The sequence below is a fragment of the Diorhabda sublineata genome, chromosome 9, assembly GCF_026230105.1.
Source record: "Diorhabda sublineata isolate icDioSubl1.1 chromosome 9, icDioSubl1.1, whole genome shotgun sequence".
In the NCBI taxonomy this organism is placed as follows: Eukaryota; Metazoa; Arthropoda; class Insecta; order Coleoptera; family Chrysomelidae; genus Diorhabda; species Diorhabda sublineata.
In genome coordinates, this window is record NC_079482.1 from 19,792,028 (window position 1) to 19,807,769 (window position 15,742).

The 15,742-nt window shown below is 28.2% G+C and overlaps 1 protein-coding gene across 1 annotated transcript; it reads left to right on the forward strand.

Annotated features, from left to right (window-relative positions):
• The first annotated feature begins 64 nt into the window (after nt 1–64).
• On the forward strand, nt 65–15,650 carry LOC130448829 (integrator complex subunit 6). Its single transcript, XM_056786368.1, has 15 exons — nt 65–413; nt 465–613; nt 799–1,014; nt 2,678–2,797; nt 3,174–3,319; nt 3,830–4,043; nt 4,730–4,935; nt 6,424–6,570; nt 6,632–6,740; nt 7,346–7,497; nt 7,561–7,791; nt 9,447–9,647; nt 9,860–10,071; nt 12,626–13,016; nt 15,279–15,650. The coding sequence occupies exons 1-15, from the start codon at nt 364–366 to the stop codon at nt 15,537–15,539; spliced, it is 2,805 nt and encodes a 934-aa protein (XP_056642346.1). The 5' UTR covers nt 65–363; the 3' UTR covers nt 15,540–15,650.
• The last annotated feature ends 92 nt before the right edge of the window (nt 15,651–15,742 follow it).

The following is a 15,742-nucleotide window of genomic DNA, read 5'->3' on the forward strand; positions in this document are numbered from 1 at the left end:
AGATTAGGTTTCTCTCATTTTAACTTCTAGAAATTGTATCTATTTATCTTTGTTCTGTGTTTATGTCAGTCGATAAATAAAGCCTGGTTATACCAAATCAAGATATTAAAGAAACACCAATAAATAAAAAGGAACCCCTTTATAAATTACACTATTAAAAAGATTGAGATACCTCATTGGTTATAAAGTTAGTTATAGGTTAATTGTAACTTTTATATATCAAACCTCAAAAATAGTCAAACATTTGTGAAGATTACAATGTGGTAGAATAAATAAATAGAAAACGAACGTGAAAGTTTGTAGAACTATATTGAGTAAATGAGATATTTTTAAATATTTAGAATATATCTTAAATGAATAATAATGACTATAATAGTTTTTCTAATAGATACATCAGCATCTATGCTACAAAGGTAAGCTGTATTATTGAGAAAACAATTCCAAAATAAATACATCTTTTGTAGAACTTATATAGGAGGTCGTACTACTCTGTTAGATGTTGCAAAATCTGCAGTAGAAACCTTTGTAAAAATTCGTCAACGGAGTATGGATAGTCGTATAGACAGATATATGCTGTTAACTTTTGAAGACACTCCAAATAATATCAAAGCAGGTAATTAAACAATTTATATCTAATTGAAAGAAATTAACAAACTCTTGAGAATATACAATAAATGTTTAAAACTTGGATAAGTAACACAAATTAAAACTTCTAGTTAACATTATTCTGGCTAAACATTGGTAAAGAATTTGAGCAGAAGCTACAAACAATAAATTCAATAACTAATTCATTTATAGGTTGGAAGGAAAACTTAGCTACTTTTATGAACGAGTTGAAGAATTTACAGGCACATTCTTTAACTACTATGGGAGTGGCTGTAAAACAGGCATTTGATATTCTCAATATTAATAGAATGACTTCAGGAATAGATACATATGGGCAAGGTAGATGTCCATTTTTCTTGGAAACAGCAGTGATAGTTTTAATTACTGATGGCGGAAAATTAACAACAGGTTTGTGATATATTTAATAGTATAAATAAACTTATATTTAATTATAAAAATTTAAAAATTCTTGAAACAAGAGAAACAGAATTTCTAAAAATGGTTCACATACATATCAACAGAAAAGCTATTAACAACAAAAAAGATCAAAACAATTTGATTAAAATTTATATTTCTATTTGATAAAATTCTATGTAACTGTGATTGCTCCTTTTTTGTGATAACAACTAAGAAAAAAAGTTTTAATGTGTTTAAAACAGATTTTATTTTGGTATGCATTTGGCAGGTGATCTATACATCATCATCTTTGGGACATCTATGAGATATTTAATATCTCTTATATTAGCAGATTATGTAAATCATTATATTTTGAACTTTGTTATATTTATTTATATGGAGTTACAGACTTCCTTGCCCATCATCTAATGAAGAGACTGAAGAGATATGACCCGATGGACCTTGTGCACAGTTATTAGTTTTGTTAGTGCAGGTGTATGTGACATGTTAATGCAAACTGGATAGAATAACATTTTAACTAACTATAATCAAGAACCTAAAAAATATTCTGTATTTATAGAACTATTATATAAGTCCAAAAAGTTTTTAGAAGAAAATCCAAATTTAATAGTATCTGACAAAGGTTATAATGGAGAAACAACAGTTTTTAGATTTATCAAGATAACTAATTGATAATAATATATCATATAAAGAACTTACTAATGATGCAACTCTTAAAATAACTAATAATTAAAATATATTAATAAAAAAGAGAAATTAAGAAACTATAAAAATTTATAAACCTACATTATCAGTTAGACCAATTGTAGCATCAATAAACACTCCAATTAACCTCTTATTATTTGGTTAACTGAAATTTTCACAAAATCTTATTACCATATCAATGTTTATTATATCGAAGAGTCTTTTAAAATTAGTAAATATAATTAAACATAATTCTGTGGTAATAACAGGTTTTGATGTAATATAAAACTCTATTAGAATTAATAAAATTCTTTTTCAATGATACATATTTTTCTTATGTAATAACAAAAATTACCAATAAATCTTTTGAATACCAATGGGCTCTTCAATATCCCCTATATTAACTGAATATATAATGGATTATATTTTGGACTTCAATATATCTGTTTCATCCTTCAAACTATTCTTCATCAAAAGGTATATAGATGATCTCTTCCACAATATGAAATTAACATTTTGTTATTTTCTTTCATTATTTCCGATCCTCATATACAATTCGCTATAGAAAGAATGAATGCTATCATTACCTTTTCTAGACACCAAATTTATTAGAAACTAAGACAATCAAATTTTAATTGACTGGTATAGGAGACCAATAAGCTCTGGAAAATATATCAATTATCATTCATATCACACATGTAACTCTTAAGGTTAATTTATTCAAACAGATGATAGAGTTTGGAAAATTTTCAATATTTTATGAAAACTTTTATTCTTAATATCTTTTGAATTTTCTTATCTACAGTCATCACTAAAATGATTACAATTTATTGTAGATAAATATTAAAACCTAACAGAAACAGATAGCATTATAATAGACATGGACCTTTATCACAAACTGGTCACTAAGCTGTTATTAAAACTGTATTCAAAAATAAATGGGGTCAATAATGAAACAATTTATTTTTAGTAAATGGTGTGCAGGAGGAGTTCAACTTACCAATGAATTCACCGATACCAGGATCAGAAATGACGAGAGAACCCTTTCGATGGGATCAAAGATTATTTGCATTAGTACTAAGATTAACAGGTATGTATTCCAAAATATATTGAAATAGCATAGGCTACAAATTACTTCACCAATGATGATGTGTAATTTTTAAAGTGAAAAAAATCATTATATATATATATATATATATATATATATATATATATATATATATATATATATATATATATATATATATATATATATATTGATAAAGACTTGAAGAAAAGTCGAAACGTCAAAATTTATATTTCTTTTAAAAATTATTAAAAAAAAAATTATTTTTAAAACAGAAGAAACGTAAAATCAAGAACATTTAGATGCATTAATAAATGAAAAGGTCTAAGAAATAGGAGATTAAAGACTCTAATATATATACTTTTATATACAAATAACTAATTCTCACTATTAAAATTAGGTACTCCTGCCGTTGAAAGAGATAGCGGTCTAGTGCCTAGCGATAGCAGTCCTATTGATGCTATGTGTGAAGTTACTGGAGGTAGATCATATTGTATAACATCTCATCGAATGTTAAACCAATGTATTGACAGTCTAGTTCAAAAGGTAAAAAAATAATGGCTATAAAGTTATCTAAAAGTGAGATACCATTAATAGGTAATGGCAAAACTTTCAAACAAATTGGAATTAAAATTGTAGTATATTAAAAAAAATGGTTAGGTTAGGAAAATGTGATATCTTTAGCAGATACCGATGGACATATAGGAACTTAAACCACTTGATTAAATTTTCATTAATTTATATATATATATATATATATATATATATATATATATATATATATATACAAGTGGTCATAACATGCTCTGTCGCCTGTAAGGTCCTGTTAATCTTGCCTATTTCATCAGTCAATAATTCAAGAATTATGTATTTTGAAAAATATATATTTGATATTGTTTCTTATAAGCGTACTGGCATGTGAAGATACTTGCCTTTGGTAACCAATCAATTTGGAATCTTTATATGCCAGATTTCATATAGTGGAATTGTTTTCTTTAAGTCTAGGTGGTAAAGTCCGGGTGGTTTTTAACTATGAATATATTATTTTCAATTTAGGTTCAGAATGGAGTTGTAATAAACTTCGAAAAAATTGGTCCTGATCCCCCTCCTCCTCAATACGATAAAGAAGAAGGCAAAGATGACAATCTCAAAGAAAATGAATATGCAGAGATAAATGTTGATCGTGGTCCGAACATGCAAGTAAACACATCATGGCACAATTGCAGAAAAATGATTTATGTTCCCAAACAAAGTAAAGCATATTGTGTTGGTAAGTCATGAATTATTTTCTTAATAATAACTGCAGAACTATGTATACCTCTCTTCTTTTTTTCTTTTTATATTAATGTGTTTCTTCCTTTGACTGATTTGCTTATATTTTGCTCATTTGTTAATCCCTATAATTTAATACATATTTCAACAATTAATTCAATAAAAGCATGTTCAAAATCAACTACAATCTACAGTTATAAAGATCCAAATGACGCCGTATGAAGTAACTCTAGTAACAGCCTACCCACAAATTCTTTGCTGGAGGGGACAACAGCAAACTCACACTATTTGGATCATGTCTCATAACCATGTCTCGTAACCAAGCATAGTGGCTAACAGATCCATATAAAACTCCCGACCTTCTCGTTTTGTAATTGCAAGTGGTGTATACCACTTATTCTCAATGCTATACTTTGTACAAACTACCGGTCATAACTGTATAAAACTGCACAAATAAATCTAATTTCCAAATGTTTACTCAAATGGTTTATTTAGAATCTTTTTTACTTTATATGAGTGTATTATTGCAAATAAAGTTTCTTTTTTTATTGTGCATTCAGAGTCCGTGTGCTGCCTTTCATGCTCTAGAACTAAGCTCGACCTGCGAATGGTTAATATTTTCTTATATGTCAGCTACTTTACACAAAATTAGTAATATATAAAACCAAATTTACATTTTTTTAGGGTATTGGCCTATACCTGAATCATTTTGGCCAGAAGCTACAGTTTCAGTACTTCCTCCCAGATCAGCTCATCCCAACATAAAGTTTGCCTGTACTAATTCTGAGCCCTTAGTTATTGAAAACCTACCGTTTGACAAATACGAACTGGAACCTTCGCCTCTTACACAATTCATTCTATCTAGAAAACAACCTAAGACATGTTGGCAAGTAAGTAACAGATGAATTTAGATTATTATTGCTGGATCATGTAAGTATATAGAGTGCATTGAGTTAATATTAAAAACAGAAAGAGCGAAGTATGAGAGCTTGTCCGAGTGGGCCAGAACTGTTGATAATGAGAGAAAGAACATCACCACCTCTACATACAACTATGTACAACTATCTTTTTTGTTTTGTTTCTTTTAATGTACATGTTTAGAAATGGTTCACATTCATAGAACAATCCTGGAGATTTAATTAGGGGTCATCAAACCTTAAAATTTCACAGAAGTTTTTCATTTTCCAGTTGATTTGAAAATTTTATTTTCATACCATAGATAATTTAATTCTAGAACTTTTATTTACCACTGTAGATCAGAAACACATTTTCCACAAAGTTATAAAAAAGTCAAGAATTGGCTACGAATTTTCACATAAAATTTGACAATTCGCAATTAAGTTTTTATAGAAGTGGATTATTATAACAAGTTGATATGTTATTGGTGTTAGGTTTTGTGGAACAAACCGTAGAAGGGTGGAAGAATAACGAAATAAAACTTTTAAATCAACTGTCAGTTCACACCTAAATTAACCCCCAGAATGGTTCTATTGTCTTCTACTTACCATTACTCAACAATGTATCAAATTTGGTATTTTTAAGTTATGGGATTGCAAAAAAATTTTTTTATAAATGTTGGGGCTCTACTTTGAGACCTTATAACATCATCTCAGGGATGCAACTTGGTATACAGGTAAATTGCCCCAATCGTCATATTTTGAGCTCCCCTATACGCATCTGCTTTGTGTTCTCTCTTATACGTCATGGAAATATTTGTAGTTGAATATAATATTCCATCCTGTGTATACAGAATCATGTGCCTTTGCAAATTATTCAAATCAAAATGACAATAAACATCAATACTGAGTTGGTTGAATTTGTAGATTTGTAGATTTTTTTTTTTTAAATTGAAATGCCTTAAATTGAATCGAAATGTGTGTAATTGTGAGTATTGGTATTGTGGTAGAATCAGCATATTCAGTATGAATATCACCAACGTTCCCAAAAATTCCAATTTAAGCTGTGTACATCTTTTAGATTGTGAAAACTAAATTTTGGAAAAATCAAACGTCATTTTTAAGCACCTTTAGTTGGAGGGATTTCAATTTTAAAACCAAAACAAATTAAAAAAATTTATGTATACCTATTTGTCCGATGTCATTTTGAAAATTGTTCTTTGAACTATATGAATATAATAGTTTATTACAAAATTTCAAATTAAGATTTTCAATTAATCAAAAGTAATTTCTAAAAACTTGTTTTTTATATATACAATGTTGATATTTTTATATTATATTTATAACCATAATTTTAGTACTCAATGTCTGATATTAACTAAATATCTACTCCTGTTGTGTATTCATTCATTCAGAGGCAAATAATTCCATCCACAAGTCAGGACGTATAGAAATAGATTTTATATATTTGTATTGTTTTAGGTATTTGTGGCTAATAGTTACAAAAATTCAGAAGTAGGGCATCCCTTTGGATACTTGAAAGCAAGTACAAATCTAACATGTGTAAATCTTTTTGTTATGCCTTATAATTATCCTGTTTTGTTACCTTTACTCGATGAACTGTTTAAAGTAAGTACTTTCATAATATAACAGTAAAGAAATAGATTATATTTATTTTTATATTTTTAAGATTCACAGGTGGAAACCAACAAATGAATGGCGGACCCAGTTTCAGAATTACACTAGAACTTTACCTGCATACTATGCTGGTCCATTAAGAAGAGCTCTTACAAGAATGGGTAATTTTATTATTTTGAAATTATTCACTATCAATATGTTTAAAATGAATTGTTTAGATACGACAGATTCAATTTCTATGGGCTGAAAAATTTGTTAACATGCAATAATATCATAACTTATATATTATCTAATTGTTTGACTAGGAATATAGGGACAAAAAAATGCTAAATTTTATAAACTATATTTATTACTTAAATTTGGAGTACATAGTATTAATCCTACAAATATTTTATTACAGACACATTGGGATGTAGTTGAATAATATATATTAATTTTACCAGTATTTTTGTCAATGTGCTTCAATTCAGTTATATTAAATGAAAAAGCCTAGGAAAAGTTGATTATTGAATTTATCTATTATTTTTGAATTCTTCGAAGTAAAATTTCTCAACAAAAACAGACAAAATGGTCTAAGAAGTAAAAAGTTGAAGAAATGTATAATATTTTTATTACTAATTACTAATATATTTGTTTTCATTTCATCGCCATTTTTCATCTTTTCATGATTATAATTATAGTATAAATCTGAATTATGAATATTGTGGGATCTGTACTCCATCGTGGGAATTGTATTTTGAAATATATTTTGGTGTAATTCTTTTAGGCACGCCTGTAGCTTTAGCACAAACTTTAATTCCCGAAAATTCGGAAAACGGATTGAGTTATTCTATATCAAATTATTTAAAACGCTTAAAAAATCAAGCTAAAGTCGAATACGATAAAATGTGTAATGAAATTATCCAGAGACAATCAAATGTAAGTATATAAAATTGACTTATTGAATATAAAAATTTCAACTATTTTGCATTTAATTTTCAGATGAATGGTTTAAAAACAAATTTCAATAGTCCCGAACAAATTCGAGTAGTGCCAAAAGTGACCTTAAAGAAAGAATTAGTTAGTCATCCATTGTTGATAGACCGATTTTCTTCTCAAAGAGATCAAATTTTGGATCAAGGTAATGTGTGGACTTGTACTTTAGATAAAGAAAGGCAAACGGTGAGCTTCAAAAATCCTTTCGATATACCAAGAAGCAGACTCATACAACAGGTAATTTACTCCCACGCTTTCATATAATATGAATTCGTGAATTTGGCTATCTTAATTCCTGTATAAAATTACATCATTTCAAATTTAGGATTATATTATATGTGAACACTTTAATAATATAGCATTGAAGAATATTAATTTTAATTTAAAATTGGAAGAATGTAAATTTCATATTATGATACCAAGTGACAAAAATAACAAAGTGAAGAAATAAATCATTAAAAAGCTCATAGACACCTGATTTATAGGCTTCAAATATCATTTATATAGGCAAAGATTTTTACTGAAACATTCAAAAAATCTCAACTTATTAGCAATATAGCCTTTAAGTATGTGGTTATTAAAATTATCAGTGAATTAACTTCACTCCACTTCACTTAAAATTTTATAATTAATAGCGACAACTAAATGCTTAAAATAATTTGTAGTTCCAAATAAAGACTAAAATGTAATTGCTTATAAAAAAATTATAATTATTTGAAACCTGTTCTACTAAAAATAGCAACATCAGATTAAAATAAGGAACGATCATTACTCTCGAAAATATTTCATTTTTAAGAAATTAATCTATAATTGCTGTTTTATTTTGCCTTACAAATTTTTTTAAAAATATGATAATTGAAATCTGGCTTGTCTATTTTATTTTATTCTACTCTGTCCAATTCTGCGTTTTTAAGGTTACATTCAATTTTATACCAAAAATGCATTCTTGGTAAAATTAGAAAGTAATAAGTTCGTTTTTGTACAAACAATTAACAAACAAACAATAACATTATTTTAACACTAATGTTTTTAATTAAACAAAGAACCACAAGAAAATTATTGTAATAAATTTTACTGACTTACATGAAATAGTTAATGTACAAAAATCCTTACTGAAAAAAATTTAGGTTTCCTTTGTCTGACATAGCGTGATTAATACATCAACATGTTATTAGTCTTAGGCGAGTACTTAGGAAATGCTAGTACAGTGGTTACATATTGTACAGAAAAGTTTGCGAGAAAAAACTTATCAAATAAAAGTTCAGAAATGTGAAACGACATTGTAAAAACACTGGAAATGTGAAATAAAAAAAGTGAAATTAATTCAAGTAGTTCTAGAAAAATAAGAACAGTTAATCATTTTACATTTAAAGGAGCAATCTTAGCAATACAGACAAGTCCAAAAGCACTTATCAAACTACTGGATATCTACCGGATACAGGAAATTTTTGGGAAAATTCATAAAAAAAATCAGCCCTATATACTAATTTTTTAAAATTCATTTTTTTCCTCGACGAGGACTCCTTTTCACAACGAAACTTTAACCCCTCATAATGCATACAACTAATGTGTTGAGATTTCAGATATTTAAAAGGTATCAATATTACCAACACTGATTTGAAGTAAATTTGTGGGTACAACTTTAGTTACCTAATTAATTGGTTGCCACATTCTACCTGAATAAAAGATATACTTACAAATTTATGTTTCTTCCAAAAAATATCGGTACATAATGGATGCTATTCAATGTTTTTTATCATGTAAATCCAACTTTTCAATTAGCGACGGTGTCACCTTTTCTCTAAATATCTTATATATCCCACACTTTCAACTAATTATAGGAGTCGTTTTTTGGTTAATGAGACATTTGGAAAATAATGATTACATTTTAGGTGGTTCGCATGAGAAATAATTTCTTACAGTCAGACTGGGTGTCTCTAGACCAAGATAGTGCCCATTCTCTGCCAATTTCGCAAATGGGAAATTACCAAGAGTATCTAAAGAAACAAACTCCTCAATTACGAGAAATAGAATCAGCTCCTGTTAGACAACATATGTTTGGTAATCCATTCAAAATTGATAAAAGAATGATGGTAAGTAATACATAGTCAGGTTCTGTTCGCTTCAACTCTCCATTCCAATATGAATCCTACATAGAATTCTTCACTTATTATATATATATATATATATTTCCTTTTGGAAGTATATTTTAAGTTGTCTTGATTTTTCATATCCTAATTTTGTCATATTTAGTTTTAATGTCCAACTAATAGTCTGATTATTTTAATACATTTTCATTTTGCAGGTTGATGAAGCAGATATAGACCTTGTTGGATCACCGACTGGTGCGAGCAGAAATAACAAGCGTCCTCTTCCCAATAGTGATAGTATCATGAAAATACCATCAAAACGAAAACCTGGTCCACTTCCCAAAAATTATAAATTTTCCAGACCAAGCACAGACAGCCTACAACCTCCAAGCCCACAGGGATCTCCTGTTTCATCACCTATTCCATGGTTAGTTACAAAATATATATTATTTACAGGATTGCAGCAATTATTGTGAGTGAAATCAAGAATGGAAATGAACTTCAAAGCCTGCTAAAAGAATAATGCTCGTACATCAATTTACAATGTTTAAAATAAATCAAGAATTAAATTCCAATGAAACTTGCAAGACAATAGAAATAGACCATTTAAATTAATAACTAAGAGATTACACCCAATCTCTATAATTAATTCTATGTACATATTCAATCTTTATTTAACATTATAGGTTCCTCACTCTATTAATTTTGCTGAAACAGTGTTCCAATTATGTAAAATATTCTTCTGTTTTAGTATACTACCGACATATTTCATTACACTACATTACTCCTATATAAATTTATATGAATACTAGCCATCTAACTATATGTATTTTCTCTTATTGCCTCTTTTTCTGATTACCTTGGCCTAGTAGTACATAATTCACGCTTTGTTTACATAAATGCCTAAATATACAATAAATACCTTTTAAATGTTTAACAATGGTACAAACATAACTTTGGTTTCAGTCAACTTTGTCCTCGTGTCAGTTCAAAACTCATTCATATTGGCTTTTTTGACCTTCGGGGTTAATAACCACCACACTCCAAATCAATTGAGATGCTTCGTTTGTTGTGGCTCCCGAACGAGTTTCATTAAACCGTTGTAGCATTGAACGTGAAAAATATACGCGTCTACGGTTTCATTGTCTTTCTGTAGTAAATAAATTTACATTTCTGTAACTGTTATGCTCATCATTTCTCCTTGCAAATTATTTTTATCGAAATTAGAATTCATAATAACAAAGTCTACTCGGATTCGCAAAAGTATTGAAAAGGTTGGGGGTATTTTAGGTGATACCAGAGGTACAATAGTAACAAATGCATTTTGCGTCCTAAATATGGCTTTTTAATTAAAAAAAAATTACTTAATTCTATATTTTATTTAACTTAGACTTATTGTGATCTATTTTAATGAATAACCTGGTTTATGAGGAATTATCTTTATGATCAAGGCTGAAATTGATTCAATAGGATATCTATTTTTATTTTTTCGAAAACTCCTTTCTTCAATCATTGAAAAGCTTTATTTAAGTCCATGCCTTTTATTGTAACAAATTAATGCTAATTAACTATTCAGTACATATTTCCATTTCAACACAACCGTATCTGAATAAAAGCTAACTCACATGTACAATGTACAAATCTAATTCGCAGCATATAAGAAACTGTTTTTTTATGAATATCATGAAAAAAATAATAAATGTTGATAACAAATTAGTGACGAAATAAAATGAGATGCTATCTACAATGCAAAATTTTAAATATTCTCTGTACAAGAGGGTTTTGTTGCTGCAACATGTAGGTAAACACATAATTTAAAAAATTTTGCAAGGGAACAATTTGAACACATATACCGAAATTTATAAATAGAATTTGTTTTTTTTTTCTGAGGAAAACTCCTTATATTGTTAGAAACTACATTAATTAATACAAATGGGTCAGGATTGACATCGGTACTAATTTCAGGGAATGGAAAATAACACAAAAATCTTTTCTGTAAGAAACACAATACTTATTAAAGTAGAACTGAGCTGAGGATAATTTATACTGTAACGTTTTTCGTATTTATTTACACTCTTCCTATTTGTGGGGTGAATTAATAAACACTGTCTCTTACGTTCGTAATTTATTTACACATTATACAATACACTCAACTTATAAATATCACTTGAAGATTTTCTGCGATTACTTTTACTAATTCAATCTTTTCACTACGACTATTTATTTAAAACTAACTTGCTGCGCTACATAAACTTATTTATATACCACAAATAGAATTCTATAAAATTCTGGAACAAAAAGAAACACAAGAAATAAATAAATAGACTTGTAATGATAAAAGAAATGTAATAAACTGCCTGCTATAATAAAAAGTTCACCAAAGACGCTGATGAATTGAAGTAATTTATTATACAGGGAGTTCCTAAATTCACAAGAGAAAATGTGGAAGACATAAAATTATGATGAGTCTTTCTTTTAACAACATTTCCCTTGTTCACCCCCTTCGGAGATATTACCCCTGTAAAGTGATGAATAAAATTGAGTTTTTGAATCAAATCTCAAATTTATGTAAAGGAGAAAATTTATATTATGTAAATCCCGTGCCATCGAAAATGTCACTTGTATTTTTCGAATATCCCTTTTGAAGTGAAGTAATCAAACCCCGTTTTTGAGATTTTCTTTTATATCTTCACTACATAGTTTATTACTTAATAGAGAATAAAAATCATGGAGTAGGTATTTTTTTCCATTAGAAACTATTGGTTCTAGATAAAATTTTAAAATTAAAAAATGTAAACAAGTATTTTTATTGTATAAAACTAAATCTCAAAAACATTAACTAACTCCATCTTATATGATATCAGCGTTTTTTACATTAACACATTTCATAGTTCAGTAGTATTTGTTCAGTTTATTTTAGAAATACTATGATCACCCTTTACCTTATTGGTGTATTGATTTAATCTCAGTTTTCTTTGCAGGTTAAGTTCGATTGAAAAAGAATTAATACGTTTCGATGAAAGTCCTAGTCTCATAATCAACGGTCTAGAAGTAAGCCCTGCATCGAGCCCTCTAAGTGAACGCTCCAGGTCTCCATCACCACCGAATGTTATACCGGATCATCCGTCTTATAGCGTCGGTGAAATTAATTATATCTCTCGTCCTCCTTCAATCACCGCAAATTACACTACTACCAGTATTTTAGATACTAATACTACAAATTCGTTGGGCGATTTTTATTTTAGTATTTCGCCAACAGATGATAAACAGATTTCACAAATTTTGAAAGAGGCTAATTTGAATCACAATAGTATCAGTTCTGTTAATTCTACAACAGTGAATAGCAATACTCAATCAGAAAACAAATCAAAAGTAAGTAGAGTAAATCTATTCTTACTGTGTTTGCTTTAATTTCGTAAACAAAATATTAAAATTAAATTTAAAGAATTGAAAATACTTTGACAAATGAAGTCTTTATTTACTGGATATAAAATGACTTTGTTGCACAAAATTATATTTTATAAAAGTATTTTCTTGAATACATTTCTTAAAGTGTTATTGAAACAGATAAATTATAAATGTACAATGACAAAATCCGTTAAATAAGTTTTACGTCAATTTGACTGCTAAATTATAATAATAGTTTTTATAATTGAAGGTTATTGAGGCTTTATTTGAATCTGTTCTAAAGTAATTCCATTGTTCCTAATTTAGTAATCATTGAATTAATGGGATGAATTTGGAGCACACAGTATATACATTTATCACTAATTTTTTTGAAACTTTATGATGTTTATATATATTAATAAAGTCTAATCAAAAATTTTCTGTTCCGTGAAAGAAGTATCTGAGGTATACAATTAAATATGTTATTCAATGCAAGCATAAATTACACTAATATAACATAATTAGTTCAACAATTAAATGAGAACAAACCAATCCATAGATTAGAATTTTGTGAGCAGATGAAGCCACGTTTTGTCTAAATTACCGTTAATAGAAAAAAAATTGTCGATACTGGGCACCTAAAAATCATCGGTGAGTGATGGAACCTATACTTAGTTCCCTAAAAAGGTTAACATCGGGGAAGAAATTATTGGCAACAGAATTATCGGTCCGGCAAAATATTTAGAAATATTAAGAAAGCAAATAGTACCAAAATTAATCTCTTTCCGAATAGTAATAACCCAAATCTGTCAAATGAAGAAATATAGTAATAGCAGTTTGGTGTTATCTTTCATTGTGTTGTGAAAGTTCATAAATATTTAAATGGCATATACCCAAATCATTCGATTAATATAGAGATTAAGAGAAAGACCAGATTGAAAGTAAATGCCAATCGACCCAATATTAAAAGATAGGATTCGTGAGGAAATCAATACCAATCGACCTGATACGTTTGGAAAAAAATGTTCCAAAAGTTGATTTATTGTCAAGAAATGGGACGATCTGAATTTGAGCACACCATTTAAACTTTTCTTTAATGACTAGGTATTACTTTTTGTTCTGTTATTGAAATTTTTTTATATCAAAAGAAGTAGCAGAAGAAATAAAACCTGATAGGAATCTAATGATTTAATCTAATCATAGGTGAAATAGGTAAAAAATCTACCTAGATAAAGGAAAGTTATGCTGACATAATTAATGCAGCCATAAGGTTAAAATACCTACCATACAGCAGGAAATTGGCTAAAATGATCATGATATAACTAAAAAGATTCAAAGCATTTATACAAAAAAATATATTAATTCCGGATTACCAATTTGTATTCAGGAAAAAATACTCCACAATCAATCAATTACACTACATTACAAATGTTATTGAATGCATATTATAAGAAAACCTAGACTGCTCAGCTCTATTCAGGATATACCACAAGCTTTTGATAAAGTGAGGTATAAAGTACTTATCTATATAATTGAATAAAAAGCTACCTAAAAATACGTAGATGTAGACTTCATATATAAATACATGCATGAGTACCTCAGGCTATAAGTGTTTTTGGACAATTCTCTATCTACTATAAACCTGCGATATGACAGAATTAGAAAAAGTTACCCTTTGTAGGTGAGACAGCAATCCTAGCACCCATCAATATACCACTAGAAAAGTACTAACAGCTGGTAACAGATTATATTTTTGTTGATGAAAGTACATATCGGACTTAGTTATAAAGAACAAGACAATCCAGCAAAAGAAGCCATTAGAAACGAACTGCCAATAAATAACAAAAAAATTGTGGAAGAATGTATAAATCAAACAAAACTTAAGTTGAAAGAAGGATGGAAGCACTTTTAGCCTAATGGCATTAAATAAGCAGACTATCAGTAACATTTTATTCCAATCCATTAAGAGTGTGCAAGTTGATACTATAATCTAGGTAGTTTCGTTTCCTCTGTTACTCAACCTAAGTCACCCTGAACAACCCCCGGGCGTCAAACATATACCCTTAACCTATCCAATTTGATACATGCAATTATTTAGCACTATATCTCATGACTCAATGGACAATGTTTCCATCGGCACAAATAAAACCAAAAAATGTCATATTACGATTTATCTCTCACATTAAGAAACGTGTACAATCCCAAAGTATAATTGTATGATAAATATTAGCTTTTTACTTATTTTAGGTAGAAGAATATATACAGAACGAAAAAGAGATAGAAAATCAAAACTTCGAAATTCGGAAAAATCTGAATCGACTAGTGCGAAAACCCGGTAAAAACTTTACGGAATTATTCAACAATATAAAAACACTGAAAGGTGATATTGATAATCAAGCAACAATCGTAAAATTGATTATAAGAGAATCTCTGAGATTTAAAAGGCAACATTTGGCTAGTTTATTGGAAGAACACCTAAGGACTATAACAAACGCTGACAATAAATGAATTTTTTAAAGGAAAAGCGTAACAATATTTATGTTTGTATAAAGTGATTAAAACAAATGAATTAATTTTTTTTTTATATAAAATTATGTAAAATATATATTTGATCAATGATTACTTGTAATATGTTGCAACTATTCCTTATTAATATTATAAGAAGGTAACTCCATAAATTAGCACAATAGAAGGAACATATAATTATTATA